The sequence below is a fragment of the Platalea leucorodia genome (genome assembly GCF_965183815.1).
Source record: "Platalea leucorodia genome assembly, chromosome: 4".
In the NCBI taxonomy this organism is placed as follows: Eukaryota; Metazoa; Chordata; class Aves; order Pelecaniformes; family Threskiornithidae; genus Platalea; species Platalea leucorodia.
Genome location: NC_138826.1, coordinates 127,650,611 through 127,666,133, shown reverse-complemented (window position 1 = coordinate 127,666,133; position 15,523 = coordinate 127,650,611). Strand labels below are relative to the sequence as shown.

General features: G+C 53.6%; 1 protein-coding gene across 1 annotated transcript in view; it reads left to right on the top strand.

Annotated features, from left to right (window-relative positions):
• Positions 1-15,523, top strand: part of SHANK3 (SH3 and multiple ankyrin repeat domains 3) — a gene marked incomplete at its 5' end in the record, with an annotated part of 356,878 nt that overhangs the window by 265,335 nt on the left and 76,020 nt on the right. Inside the window, 1 exon segment of the mRNA XM_082310842.1 lies at positions 7,341-7,423. Within this exon segment, the coding sequence (XP_082166968.1) occupies positions 7,341-7,423 (83 nt within the window).

Sequence of the window (15,523 nt, the reverse complement as noted above, 5' to 3'; positions counted from 1 at the left end):
GTGCTCCGCAGACCCTTCAGTAGCGGTGCGCCCAGCTGATCCCAAGTCTCCGGGACATGCCTGTTCCCTGTTGATTTCTGCTAGAAGCTTAACCGTTTGGTCTATAAACCCAAGGGCGACCTGTGATCTCTTTCCCTAAAGCTTCATCTGCTCTGTGAAGTGAGATGGGGTAGGAAGGAGACATGTGTGCCGTCTCGTCATCGTCCGTGCTGTTTCATTGCTAGCTTGCTCCGTGGGATGAATTTGATCCAGCTTGCACTCCTGGACAAGCCCAGCCATAGCGCAAGGCCAGCCCTAGCCAGACGCAATTTCTAGAATGCAGTTTGGACAGAGCTACCCTGTGTTATGGCTTCGATTTTTGAGGGGGAGAGGAGAAAGTTTGTCCATAAAGACTCAGGCTGTACCACGTGCTTTTGGGGCCAGAGCACGGTCTGTGCCCCACTTGTTTGTTATTACTATAAATCATCCTTCTGTTGGGGAAGATGTTTTCTGCAGGAGGTAGCTGAGCAGAGTTAAACTCCTCGCACTGCCTGGCTGCGGGTCTGGAACACCACAGTACATGAGTGAGGTTTCTGCTGGGAGAGGCCTGAAATGGTCCATCCCTCCACCAACATCAGCTTCAGCTGAACTTAAATTTTTCTTGAGGCAGATATTTATCTAAAAGTTCCCAGTAAGTGGCCCTCCATCACCACCCCATTCCTGTGCTGCAGCAATATAACTACTGAGAAGTTGTGTGACACCTTTTAAGCATTTTCTCATGGAAATAATCAGCCCAGTCAATCAAACCAGGTCTGTCCTGTTGGGCCTTTCCTCTTCCAGGTGTCCTCCTCGGACCTCTCTCCTCTTGACCCACATCCTTCTGGAAGCGCGGTGCTAACTGGGCAACTGGAGCGTTATCTAACTTTAGTAATGTGATTCACGTCACTGCATTGTAGGTGTCTGCCATGTAGGTGTCTGAGCTCATCGCCCTGGCTCACCCTGGGAGTCGATACAGATGTGTGCAGTCAGTGGAGCCAGGGGTGCCATTCATTTGACAAAATGTAGGCGGTCATTTCAGCATGGGATGAATCACAGCTCCATTGACTTCGCTGAATAGCTCTCCATTGAGTCTAAAAGGAGCCCAGAGCGACTTGCTCACTGTAGGTGCTTGGGTTATGTATGCCCACGTTTAACTAGATGAGTCCCAAGGCTATTGCAACATGGGGTAGGGCAGGATTATTTCAGGTCTTAGACAGCACTCTTGTTTATATATCTCCAGTCAGTCTGTCATCCTTTTTTCACAGAAGTGCGACACTGCTGCTAATGCTTATGAGCCCAGGATGGTGTTCGTGGCCTCTCCTGCCAGCTGGCTGCCCAGCCAGTCCTCCTCCATCTTCTGTTTTTCTTTTCATAGTTCCTGACTGGGGTACCTTGCGCTTTTCCCTTTTCCTCTGGTATTTTTCAGACCGTTTCTCCAGCGATAGTAGCATGTGAATCCAAGTCCACTCTTCCAACGTGCTGCTGCCCTCCCAGATGAGATCTTCTGCAAATTTATTGTTTACTCTCTCTTACATCCTAGTCATTGGTGAAAACATTGTGTTTGTCCCAAGACAGACCCCTGTGAAATCCCACTTGATACATCCTTCCAGTTCAACAGTGAAAAATGTGTCAAACCAGCTATTTACTCACCTTGCAGTAGTTTATGTTCCCCTTGTTTTTTATGAGGATGCCTTGTGAGAGTATTCAAGGTGCTTAACTGACATCAAGATACGTTTCGCAGAACTGCCTTTCCCATGTTCATGAGACCTATTATGTTCAAACAGAAATTAGCTTCATTTAGCACAATCAGTTCTTTCAAATCCATGCCACCTGGTATTTATTACCTTCTTTTCTTCTAGATGTTTTATTAAACCGTTGTGGTGTTTGTTAGAGGATTTTTCTGGGAATTAAAGATTAATTGCTTCATTTTATACTTCCTTTGATCTTTCTACTGCCTGTTTTTAAAGATGAGCCTCATCCCTTTTTCAGATCTTTTGCAGCGTCATGCATCCCATGCAAGCTCTCAGAGACGGCCCGTCGCAGATGTCGGATACTTTCCGCTGGGTGCTTAGGCACCTTCAGTGAATTTCACCAGGCCCAGACAATTGAAAAAACCTCCAATTCTTCTCACTGCTGCTTTTTCACTTTGGGGTCAGAGCCAATCTTTGCTATTACAGTGTGGCCAGGGGTTAACTGTAGATATTCAGTACAGCCATAACCATGCTATTTTTTTAGGTTTGTCCCTCTAAAGAGTCACAAAGTTACTAAAATAATTTGCCCCAGTCAAGCATCACGTGCATTAACTGTCTTGAATTTGGTTTCAACAAAATACAAACCAGCAGAAGGTCTGGCACTCAGCCCTGCAGAAACGAGACGCTCCAGGAGACCTTGTGTCATCTCGAGGAGCAGCTCTGAAGAGCCATGCTCTGATGCCTCTGTACTGTTACCTTAGCTCATAGAATCACAGAATGCTTTGGGATGGGAGGGACCTTTAAAGGTCATCTGGTCCATCCCCCCTGCAATGGGCAGGGACATCTTCATCTAGATCAGGTTGCTCAGAGCCCCATCCAGCCTGGCCTTGAATGTTTCCAAGGATGGGGCATCTCCCACCTCTCTGGGCAAGCCGTTCCAGCGTTTCACCACCCTCATCGTGAAAAATTCCTTCCTTATATCTGGTCTGAATCTCCCCTCTTTTAGTTTAAAACCATTCCCCCTTGTCCTATCGCTATTGGCCCTGCTAACAAGGCTGTCCCCATCTTTCTTAAAAGCCCCCTTTAAATATTGAAAGGCCGCGATAAGGTCTCCCCGCAGCCTTCTCTTCTCCAGGCTGAACACCCCCAGCTCTCTCAGCCTGTCCTCACAGCAGAGGTGCTCCATCCCTCTGGACCCACTCCCAACAGGTCTATGCCCTTCTTGTACTGAGGACCCCAGAGCTGGATGCAGTGCTCCAGGTAGGGTCTCATGAGAGCGGAGTAGAGGGGGAGAATCATCTCCCTCGCCCTGCTGGCCACGCTGCGGGTGATGCAGCGCAGGATACGCTTGGCTTTCTGGGCTGCGAGAGCATGTTGCCGGCTCATGTCCAGCTTTTTATCTACCAGTACCCCCAAGTCCTTCTCCGCAGGGCTGCTCTCAATCCCTTCATCCCCCAGCCGGTGCTGACACCGGGGGTTGCCCCAATCCAGGTGCAGGACCTTGCACTTGTCCTTGTTGAACTTCATGAGGTTTGCATGGGCCCACTCCTCCAGCCTGTCCGGGTCCCTCTGGATGCCATCCCGTCCCTCAGGCGTGTCTGCTGCACCACTGAGCCTGGTGTCACCTGCAGACTTGCTGAGGGTGCACTCAATCTGACTGTGTCATTGATGAAGATATTGAACCGCACTGGCCCCAGAACAGACCCCTGAGGGACACCACTTGTCACTGGTCTCCATCTGGATATCAAGCCATTGACCACCACCCTCTGGATGCGACCGTCCAGCCAGTTTGCCGTCCACCGAACAGTCCACCCATCAAATCCATATCCTTCCAATTTAGAGAGGAGGATGCTGTGGGGGCCGTGTCAAAGGCCTTACAGAAGACCAGATAGCTGACATCTGTAGCTTTGCCCTCGTCCACTGATGCAGTTACCCCATCATAGAAGGCCACTAGGTTGGTCAGGCATTTTGCTTAATCTTTCTTTGATACCTTAAAATAACTCCCTACTACATCTTATTTTTTGAAAGTTCCTATTTTTATTTAGACAAAAATAAAAAAAATGAGTAATTCAGGTTATTTTTTAAGTATGACACTATCACAGGTCTTTGATTACACTGCTTCATCTCCTTCCCCAGGCTGTTTTTTATTGCTTTTTCCAGCCCTCGGAGCTCCAGCAGTGCCGATCAGTGGCATCTCGGGTGTCTCACTACTCCCCCACAATTCTAGTTCACAAAAATGTAGAGACTTTTTATTTCACTTTTTGTATACATCTATCTATAGAACTAATTAGTGGGGTTGTATCCAAACGTGAAGGTGTCCAATGGATCTTACTGTAGTCAGTTAAGAACCTGAGGGTTTTTAGGTGCCTGCAGAGCTGGATGGCCACAGGCAAGGGGTTTGCAGGTTCTGGAGGGACTCGACCTGGGAGTGCTCTTGCGAGATCCCTCTTGCAAGTCTGACTTCACAAATCCCTCTGTGGACGACGCAGTGGAAGAGAGTGAGCTACAACAAATAAATGTCCAACGTTTCTAAAAATCCCGCAGGTAGCTCTGCATACGTACTTTTGGAGTGTTCAGGGACAGAAGGCAGTGTGCTGGGGAGCTCTCCTATTGCTTCTGACAAGTTTAGGTTTTTGAATTAAGGTGCTTCTTGCCAGTTTATTTGTAGGAGGAGGAATAATTCAGAGGTGGCGGAAAGAATCGAATATTCTTTATGCAGAATAACTTTGGGTAAGAGCAGCAGCAGGTTGAAGTTATTCAAAGGCTTACATTATTGCAGGAAATCTTGGCAGATGAGGCTTGGTGGGGGAGGCTGGGTGGAATTGTACTTGTACAGAGTACAAGCAGTTTTGTCAAGAGTTTCTTCAGTTTTTCATGTGGATGAAACAACCACAGAGGTCCTATGGGAAGAAGTACAGAATTTTCTTTCATTGTGGATTCCTCGTTTTCTCACTGACAAAGCAATCACAGCAGGACTAATTGGGCACTTCAGCCCACCACCAGGTAAACAGAAATCATGATTTTGTACATAAACATTTGTTTCCCGTCTCCCTCCTTCTCTTGCATATACACATGCACAAACACATTCTTGCTGAGGTGGCAGAATTTGCTCTTGGTATGGGGTTAAGATGGGGCACAGATCATTGTCGTGGTTTAACCCATCTACAAGGGATTGGCGTGTCATACAGAAAAGCGGGGATGTTCCTGTGGATGCGAAATGTGCTAGGTCTAGCTCTCCTCCTAAATGGTAAGTCATAGTTCTAATAGAAGGTAAAGGCTTATCGCAGAATCACAGGGTGGTTTGGGTTGGAAGGGACTTTCAAAGATCGTCTAGTCCAACCTCCTTGCCATGGGCAGGGACATCTTTCGCTAGACCGCGTTGCTCGAAGCCCCATCCAGCCTGGCCTTGAACGCTTCCAGGGAGGGGGCATCCACAACTACTTTGAGACAGGAGTCACAGTTTGTGGTTGTCCGGCTCTTGTTGCATGGACAGGAGGATTATGTTACCGTAATGACCTCTTCTGGGCATGGTAGTTATGAATCTGTTTCCAGGAGGACACTCTACACTTGGAAGAGAGGATTTCGTTGTAGAGGAGAGAGTTCTACGCATATTGAGGAACATATGCATAACCAGCTCTGCTTTAGAAAGACAGGCAATGTGTTGAAAATGTGACATAAAGGGATGACTGTATGACAGCAGCCGCCTCCTTTAAAGCGGTTCACATAATTTCGTTGAAGTTTATCCACGTCTAGGTACTTTGTTGCATGAAGTCACTGCTTTTATAGATACCCTATTTTTTCGTGGATGATGCCTAAGCATGTCCAAAATTATAGTGCAAACTGAACTGCCAGGGAAGTGCAAGGAATTCAGGCTTGTGTCCTGCATTAGGTTCCATGGACAATGTCTGCTGGAGCGGCTCGGTACCTGCAGCCGTTGCGTGTATTGACTTTTGTGATCACCTTCCCTTGGTCTGGAAAACAATATTTCTATCTGTCTTGCTAGGAGCTAGATACTATTGTGGTGGTAATGGCAGAATCGCAGAGCTACCTGCCCAAAAAGGGATCGTGATGCCTATACATGCAGCCCTGGCAGATGAGGCTACAGATGGACAGGATGCAGAGAGGTGTGTCCTGTCCCAGTGCTTGCCGGTCGCAGTCCATGGCTGCTAGAAGGTCCACACAAAAATGTGGATTGCCGACGCAGTCCACGCAGCAGCCCTGTGAGCCCATCGCCTTCCATCCAGAAACACCCGACCCTGCAGGGTCCCGGCGGGGTGACACGGGGTGGCATGGGGCACAGCCTGAGCCCCGGCAGGCGACCCCTTCCCTGCAGCAAGGGGCAGGAGGCAGCAGGCGCGGCGCGGCGCGGGACGTGTGTGCCGGTGGGGCGTGTGCCTGCCTGCAGCGGCGGTACCGCGCATGTTGGGGCACCTCATACCGCAGTGTGCGAACCCAGCCTGCTCTGTGCCAGCGCCTGTCTACGGCCGTCTCCTCCCCCCTGCGAGCGTGCCTGCCTGCGCGCCCGCCGCTGTACCTGCTCCTTGGCAGCGTGTTTCTGTGCAGTGCGGTGGTGCGCGGGTCTTTGTTCCCCGCTGCGGCGCGCTGGGCAGACCCCATCGCTGGCTGCACGTGCCCACGGCTGGGGGCCGGCCTGTGCCATCGCTCCCTCTCTGCCTCTCCCGGTTTTGGCTTGGTGTGCAAAGCTCCTTCCCCGCGCTGCCGAGAAGGACCGAGGTCCCTGATTAATTCCACTCTGATGTCAGACATGCGGCTCTGCTGGGAGGGATTTGCAGGGCTGCATTTAAGCTCCCGTTTGCTGAGAGAATCCCTCTCCCGTCTCCCCTCCCCGCGCGCCCCCCGCCCCTCCCGGCACGCGTAGAGGTGGTTTGTTGGAAGGGTCGCTGGCGGCCGGGGTCCGCACAGAGCTGCGCGTCCGCTCCTCTCTCTCCACCACCGGATTTTCCCCATTCTTCTTGTCTGGCCGCGGCGGAGGGCAGGGAGAGCAGCTTTGTTAGACTAGGACAATGCAATGCATCCCCCCTCTGCTAATGACAGACCGTTACTTAGCAACGCGGGGGGGGATTTTAAGAGAAGATCAGAGCGCCGGGATGAGGATATAAACTCTGCCGTTCTCCCTCCCAGGGAACTTACCAAAGAGGCACCTCTCCTTTTGTCAAGCATCTAATTTTTTCATACGAGAGGCAACCGGAAAGTCTCAGAGAGCTGCTTCCCTGATGGATGGATGGCTGCCTCCCCCCGCACCTCCTCTGCTCAGGCGCTCCGCTCTTCAGTTATATGCTAAGGGCATCATTTAAAGGGAAGCCCAAAGTGGGATCAGTAAGCTCCCTGCATGCGTATGCAGGTGACTGAGAAGGGGACCGGTGGGCAGAAGGGTGATCCAGGCAGCCGGGGCTTTCCTCCACCTACACGTTGAGGGAAAGTAGCTCTCGTCTTTTTGTTCTGACTTTGGGCAAGGGAGGGAGGGAAGCAGATTGTGCCCAACTCCTTGCTGAGATGAAACGGTCGATGAGAAGAGGTCTCCTTGTCACAGGCACAAAGGCCACCTCCGCCTGGCAGCATGGTGCTGAAATCTAACCCTAGCATCATTCTCTTGTGCTCTTTCCTGCCCAGTGACTACATCATTGAGGAGAAGACGGCCGTGCTGCAGAAGAGGGAGCATGAGGGATTCGGGTTTGTGTTGCGAGGGGCCAAAGGTAAGGGCTGCTTCTTTCGCTCGGTCCTGGGGCTGGGAGGGAAAGCTCCTTCTCCTGACTTTGGCTGGTGCTCAGGACCCCGTTCCCCTGGCGGCACCGAGCAGCCTGCGAGCCCCTGTGCGTCGGGGTCTCTTAGGGGACTCTCTTCTCCTCCGAGGGCTAGGCAGCGTGAGTGCAGCTTATCTCTGGCTACGTGCATTGTACAGAAAATGCCACTCATGGCAAATGTGCATCTCTCGCACGTTCTGGGGTGTTTCTCTGGTACAGATGCTGGTATTCGTAGGAGTTTTCACTTCTGCCTATTTGCTGGGCGTATAAAGTGCATGTGCTCTGTTTCGGGTGCAGGTGTAAGCCCCGTGGGGCAGGGCCTGTGTCCTCTGTGGCTTTTTTTTTTTTTTTTTAATGCTTGAAGTATTTCACTATACTTTGGCTGTATAGAGTTGGGGTTCCTTCTCCTGGGAGCCCTGGCTGTGTTGGGGTTCAGCCCCAGCATGAGAGCAAACCAGTAGATGTCTGTCCTGCAGCTGCCACCATACCTTCAACCCTGTGCTGCCAGACAGCCTCTGCTCACGCCTGGGGCACGCGTCTGCTGCGCAGCCCTGGAGCACCTGAGCTCGTGCAGCCGGTACCTTGGACCGGGTCATTACTTTGGCTCCTCTTGCTAGAAACCGATCTTTTTGCTACAAAAAAAGAGAGTCCCTTGGGGACTGGTAATGAAGGTGCTCATATTCACATGGGAAACAGGCTTCAGCCCGGGTGCTCGGGAGGCAGGTCCACCTCCGGCTGGAGGGTCCCCTCTCCAGCAGTTCCAGACTGAAGGCTGGGGAGAGGCGAAGGGGTCTCAGAAACGCAGCTGCTGAAAGCAGAGGCACAGCAGTGCATGCTTCCATCCCTTCCTTGCATGTCGGGTGCAGGATGCAGGAGGGAAGGCTTAAACCAGTGGCTGCCAGCTCGTTCGGTCGTGTTGCTCCTTTCCTGGACCTCAGTGTGGCTGAAGATCATTGTGATTTGGGCTTTAATTTTGGGTGTGATTTTCTGTGCGGATTCCTGAGATGTCTTTGTTCTGTCCGTATCATGAAAGGGCTCTGTGTGCCAGTGGGTGTGTTTGCGTTCCTGTCGGAATATGGTTGCTGTCTCTGCCTCCCCTCTCTCTCCCCTTCCCTATACATGTGACATACATGTCTGTCCGTGTGCTGCTCGCATCAGTCTGTGTAACGTGAAGTGAAACTTCAGGGCTCAAAATGGCATCCATTTTTTTGCCAGATCAGACTTGCAGCTATTGTGTTAGGGAAAATGGGATAAATTTTGTCCTGTTTCCTTTTTTCTTTTGTTTTTTCTTGTTTGCCCTCCTAACATTTGTAGGCTCTGTATTTTCCTTTGTCTGCTGAGGCTGAAAGAGAGGACTTGGAGCGGATTAAACAGTGGGCGTGAGGCTGTGTGGGACTCGGGTCTGGCTTACGGATTGGCAGCCTGGCACTGGTGCAGGGGGCAGGGAGCAGCGCGTGGCTGCAGGGGGTCGTGGCTTGGAAGCCCTCGCGGGGTGGGCATGGTCTGTCGTGCTGCCGTGTGGGACAGGGGTGCTGCTGAGTCTGCCGATGCCCCTTGGGGAGCAGCATCCTCTTGACTGAGAGGTGAACGTGGTGGCTCTGAGTCACCCGTATTTCCCAGCCACTCAGCCTGGTGCTTTGCGCTGCCGTGGGGTTTAAGCTGGAAAAAGTGCTGAGACTCTCTGTCTTGGCCCTGTCGGTGTCACCACCGCTCCCGCCTCATTGAGATACTCTGTGCGAAACAGTTCAGGCCTGGTGGGGTGAACCAGAGAAGGGGTCTGAAAACGGGAGGGAACAGAGCATCAGCAAAGTCCCTGCAGAGGGAGGGAGCTGGTTATTAAGTGAGACTCAGCTGGATGATCCTCCAAGGAAACTGCACTTCGTGCTGCAGAGGATGGTGAAAATCTTGCATGGCTTCTGCCAGTGTTGCTGAGGGTTGATTCCTTCCCAAACCCAAATTTGCCCATCTGTGCGAGCTGCCCATCAGCTGCACCCCAGGCAGAGAATGCTGTCCCCCACCCCGGAGAACCAGTGCTTCCCAGCCCGACCGGTCTCCACCTCTGTCCAGTACCAGGAGGACATGATGTCCCAGTCAAACCAACCGAGCATTTGGACAAAGGTTATTTTATCCTGGTTCCTGCAGGAGACAAGCTGCAGCTTTCAGACCTGGGACTTGCCTGCAGCCGTTGCCTCAGAGAGTCGTTTGGGGCAGATGGGAAGGGGTGTAGCAGCCCCTTCGCTCAGCACCGCGCTGGAAAGCGATGAGCAGGTGGATTCACTTCTTCAGTGCTTGGCCCGAAGAAACCATCCCTACCTTTCACATACACAAATGATAGACCTGTTCAGCATTTCAAAATGCTGAAAAAGATGATATTTCTTGGCTTGTAATAGCCTAAACTCAACCAGTCTTCTGTGCCTGGACTAGAGCAATCTCCGTCTTCCTGGCTAACCTGACCACGGATCAGGCCCTGTTTAGTAATATGATTCATAAAATATTCATACGTACTTCCCTGGGGCCATCCCTGTAAAGAGTGGTTGTTACAGCTGTAGCCGCACCTCGCATGGTCTCAGCAGATCCCTGCTACCAGTTCCCTGGGCAGAGGAGTATTGTTCCTGGGCCAGTTAATGCTCATTGGCATCTGGTTACGGTGGGTCCTGTGGAAGCAGTAAAGGGACGCGCAGTCCCCGGCTTGGGAATTTACTCTGTAAGAAAGGAGTAGATAATATGAATAGCAAGGATATTGCCAATAATACAAATGATGTGTTGAAAAAAGAAAAGGAGATGGCTGTAAGTCCTCGCTTCAGGGTGTGAGCTTTCTTTTGTCCACTTAGTGTGGGGAGAAGCCTCCAGGCGGGGCAGGTTATTCACGAGGTTACCCGAGATGATTGCTTCCCGTGATTTGTGTATCTCCCGAAGCTGCTGATCCTGTACACCATTGCGGAGACAATGCTGTGCTGATCCACTGTGGGGCTCGGTTTGCTCCTGCTTCTTTCCAAAATGCTGTTAATTTTTTATTCCCCCCACCCACCCCGCAGTTCTCCAGTCAAGCAAGCACTTCACCTGCTTTACCACGTGCACCTGCCTCGATGCAGAATGCAGACCTGCTTGCCAGGTTTCTGCCCAGCTCACCACACCTCCCAGCTCTCACTGCTCCCTGGAGCAAGTGCCCTCGCTGCTCTGCCTGCCCCGGCGCCATGGCCTCCCCCGCAGCCCCGGGCCCTCCTGCTCTCCTCTGCCCACCATGGCCTCTCTGCAGCCCTGAGCCCTCCTGGTGTTCATCTGCCCGCCATGGCCTCCCTGGGCCCTCCTCCTGTCCTCTGCCCGCCATGGCCTCCCTGGGCCCTCCTCCTGTCCTCTGCCCGCCATGGCCTCTCTGGGCCCTCCTGCTCTCCTCTGCCCGCCATGGCCTCCCTGGGCCCTCCTGCTCTCCTCTGCCCACCATGGCCTCCCTGCAGCCCCGAGCCCTCCTGGTGTTCATCTGCCCGCCATGGCCTCCCTGGGCCCTCCTCCTGTCCTCTGCCCGCCATGGCCTCTCTGGGCCCTCCTGCTCTCCTCTGCCCGCCATGGCCTCCCTGCAGCCCTGAGCCCTCCTGGTGTTCGTCTGCCCGCCATGGCCTCCCTGCAGTCCCGGGCCCTCCTGCTCTCCTCTGCCTGCCGCAGCCTCTCTGCCCCTCAGTGCCCCTCCTGGTCCTTGCATCTGAGCTGGACCATCGAGGAGCACTCGTAAAACCAGCAGGTCCCAGCTCGTGACCAAAGTGCCGATCCATGGGGCTCGCCGACGGGGAGGGTCGGTCTGTACCCCAGCCCCATCTCTCCCGGCTGGGCTGCAGCAGGGCCTTGGGGAAGCCATCGCTGTCCCCAGCCCCGCGGTCGCTCCAGAGCACTCCCCGGGAGCGTCTTGTTATGTGCAGCATTGCAGGAACATCGGGCACTGTGACCACGCAGCCTCCAGTCCTGCGCCTGGAAGCCCACGCAGCCATCGCCAACGCCCCTTTGCCTGCGCTTGGCCGCGGGGCGAGCTCACGTGGGGCAGGCCGCGTTCCTCCTCCCGCGGCGCACGCGCGCTGCTCGCCCATGACTGGGTCCCACAGTTGAGACCGAGTTCTGGCTGCACGGGCTCTGCAGGGGAAAGTGCAGAGAGCTCAGGGCTCGGGTTAGGGGGGAACTCTGCGTGGAAGTCATCTGCTCGCTTCACAAACTCCCACTTGTTTTTTGCTGCGTTTTCTCCGCAGGAAGGTTAAAGTTTGATATTCAGCATGAGATGTTTGTGTTTGCATCTCTTTGTGTAAAGACCAGCCAGAGCAACTGGTATTGCAGTTACTGAGACAAATCTCCTCGGGTGAATTCAGTGATCCAGCCGCCCAAGCGCAGAACTTGCCTGGATCCGTAGCAATCAGCGGATCATTTGAGGGAGCTCAGTTTTGTTTCCTGTCCAGCACTTGGTGTGAAGACCTCCAGCTCAGAAGCCTCTGCAGGCTGAGCTGTGGTGCTGCGCAGTGCCGGGTGCTGGGTCTCGTTGACCTGACGGGGGTCTCTGACAGCCGCAGCTCCTGCCCTGCACAGCCCTGGGGGCACGAGGAGTCAAAGCTTGAGGATCTTGCTGTTGGTCTGTGGCAGAGGGGAGGTTGCCCTAAAGCCCTGCAGTGAGTTTTGGAACGCGGTGCTGGTATCATAAAGTTTCATGGCAATGGAAGAGCTCACTGATGGTTTTCAGCACTTGGCTCTTGTACTGAGGAGTGCTGTGATGCTTTGTGACCCTCAGGATGGACAGAAACTGGGACTGGAGATGTTCAGACAGAGCACGTCAAACACCGCGTCTGTCATCTGTGCTGTTAAGGGTGGTGTCTCCATTATGGAGATCTAATGGAAAACTAGAAACAAGGCCCAGCAGAGTCTAGATATGGCAAATGCTACTTACGGCACACCTTTTATAGTGGCACCCCTTCCCTCCCTGCCCCCAAGAACACGTGCTCCGTTGGTGCCTGCTCTCCGTTGGCCACCCAGCTGCAGCAGGTACCTGCTGCTCCGGTGCTCTCTTTGGGTGTCAGAGGAGTGGTGTGCGGCTTCCCGCCCTGGCCTCTGAACTGAGACGTGCCTTCAGGACGTTAGGTGAGAAGTACCAAGGCAGCTACAATAGTCTGCGGTAGATAAAATGTAGAATCCCATTTTATTATTTTATTTTTCACTCTGTAAATGTGTTTCCGGTGAAGTAACTGGGATCTTAACAATTTGGTCTGCTTGGATTAACTTGTAATAAAGCTGCTAAGCTTGGCTAGTAATGAAAGTAACTTGTCCAAGAAAAGCAATATTTGCAGAGAGTCCCAGGAAGCCCACATCTTGAAATGCCATCGACCGTGATGCTGCAAGAGTCAAAATCGGGGCTGGGGTTTACCGTATCAGGTCCTGGGGAGTAATTCCTCGTGAAGATGGGCAGCCCAGGGGAAGAGAGAGCTCGCAGGTCTGGGCAGGCTTCTGGCCGTGGCAGGCACCACTGAACCAGCTTTGTGGCAGGGGTGTCCCTTTAGGATGCCGCCGTGTGCCAGCAGCGGTGCTGTCCTCCCAGCGGCGGTGGCACGGCAGAGGCAGAGCCAGCCCTTCTGGGGGACCCTCCCCTTGGCTTGGGGGGCTGTCAGCGTCCCTGTGCCGAAGGGCAGGACTGGGGTGCTGCCGGGCCTTCGCCCTCAGACCTGTGGTGTTGAGGGGGTCGTCAAAGCCACCCCGGGGCTTCCAGGCGACCTGGCTCTTCCAGGGCTTCTCCTGCCCGCTGGGCGCAGCTGAAGCTGGCGTCCCTGGTGCGAGACAGCCCGGACGGTGGAGTTTTAAGACCAGGAAATGGCTGCAGTGATCAAATGGCCCAACCAAAGCTGTCGTGTTAACGTGACGGTTCCTTGAGAGGTACGAATGTCATGAGCTTTTGCAATGAACAGTAGACCTCCTTGTTAGGAAATTTCACCTCGTTACCAGCAAGAATTTCTGTAATTTAATTCCGAACCTTTTGATTTAGTTTTGCCTTTGCCAGTTGGATAAGAGAGCCTCCTTAGATTTTATTTCCTTCCTGGGTAGGCACTTAGAGATGAATTGCCACCGAATTACATACTTCTGACCTAAAGCTTTCCCGCAGGCTCTGATCTGGGCACAGTATTGTTGGAGGGTCTGGTCCCCAGCTGGCTTTTGCGGTGGCTGGTCTGCTGCGCTCAGCCTTCGCTCGGGCCTCCGTGAGAGGCAGAGGTCAGGATGCCCAGGTTGCGTAAGGAGGGTCGGAGTCCTCCTCCTCCATCGCCGGGGCTACAGCCAGCTCTGAACACTGTGGGTTGTTCTGGTCAGTATTTCTTGTTTCGTTGGTGTTGGGGCTGTAGGCAAATGGCTGGGCTGCTGACAAGGCTGAGGTTAAGCTAACTGAACAGGAGGCAGAGAAGGACTGGGCGTGACGTGAGAGGTTGGACGTGACAGCCAGCAGCGAGGGAGCTGGCGAAGTCACAGGCAGTGCTGCGGCGGAGTGGCTGGGTGCCGTCAGTGCGTGAGGGGGAGCGATGCTAGAAGTGGCCAAACTTCACCGATAACTGACAGGGAATACTGGAGCCCCTTGGGGGTGACCTCTCGGTGATGCCAATAAGGCCAAGATTACCTTGGTAATGGTACTGGAAATACCAGATTGGAGTGCAGATGTAGCAGAACTGGGGTGAGCGGGGAAAAGCAGCTAGAGGCAGATTGTTCATTTGGGAGGAAGCTGGGGCAGCAAAAAGGAGTGTCAAGAACTGGGAAAAGGTTGCCAGGTACGCGAGTGGTGTGACTGGGACTATTTGGCAGGGTGTCTGCTGGGCAGCTCTGTGCTTGATCACCACGGCCCAGATCAGGGCAATAAACCGAATCTGTTCTTCTGATCATCCCCGTGTGTCCAACCTGCTCCTTGGTCTCTGGCTGTCGGCAGAACCGCCCTACAGATGGATCGAGCATCTTGGTGCCGGGTTGGTGCCTGCTCCAGTCCTGGCAGCATCAGCATCTGCCCACCACCTCCCAACGGCTGGCGTTTAGGGAAGAGCAGGTGGGGAGCGCTCCTGAGGTCTGCTCTGAGCCGTCACTTCACCGTGCCCAGTGCTGACTCCAGGGTGTTTCAAAGGGCGTGCTGTCTGCAGCCAGCGCGTGGATGCCTGCGTACGGCCGTGCCCGGGCAGCGTGTGCAGCGGCGCGTCCCGTGCAGGGCTCCATCTCCCGTGACCCAGAGGAGCATGGGTTTCCTGCATCAGGCTTGTGGGCTGGACAGACTGCCGTGGGGACAGTGGGGTGGCAGTCAGGGCTTCTCCCATACCGGTGGGTTTTCTGGTCACTCCTTGCCTTTGCTGGAGCAGTGTTCTCCAGAGGTGCTTCTGCCCCTTTCAGCAGACTCTTCTGGTTGGAAGGAGATATCCCCACCACCACGGTCTCCGGCACGTGCCGTGGTTTGCAGGTGCTCCATGGGGTTGCTGTCAACGTACGTTTCATTTAGTTCTGTTCTGTTCTGAGAAAACCATGTGCCCGGTATCCATCAGCCTAGCAGGTAAGGCAGGGTTGGGCTTTCAGGTGGTAAGCTGGTGTTACAACTTTTCTGGCACTTACCCAGGGAGCTTTAATGGCTGTGTACTGCAGGAGAATCTTCTCCCTTTGCAGGTCCTGTGCAGTAAAGTACACAGCAGTCTCCGTACTGACCAGGTGTAAGCACAGCACTGATGTATTTGACTGAGTAATAACTAAAAGCAGCCGTAAGGGAAGGTCTGAAGCACGGAAGCACAGTTGCAGACTCCAGTAAACACTAGGTTTCCCCTCTGTTGCCTGAGTCTCCGAGTTAATTGAGGCAGATGGGAAATCCAGTGCTGGATTGCGCCTATGCCTGGAGGTCACAGCTCCTCCGTCCGCTGCCCGATGTGGCCGTTGGAGACGCCTGGAGCAGCTGGCCCTGCAGACCTCGTTCTCTGCATGGCGAAGGGCTGGGTTAGTTCATGTTTACTTGTCCATTACTAGAGCTTCGTTCTTGTTCCCTGTGACCGAGTGCTGGGACTTCAGGCAGTAGCAGGGGAG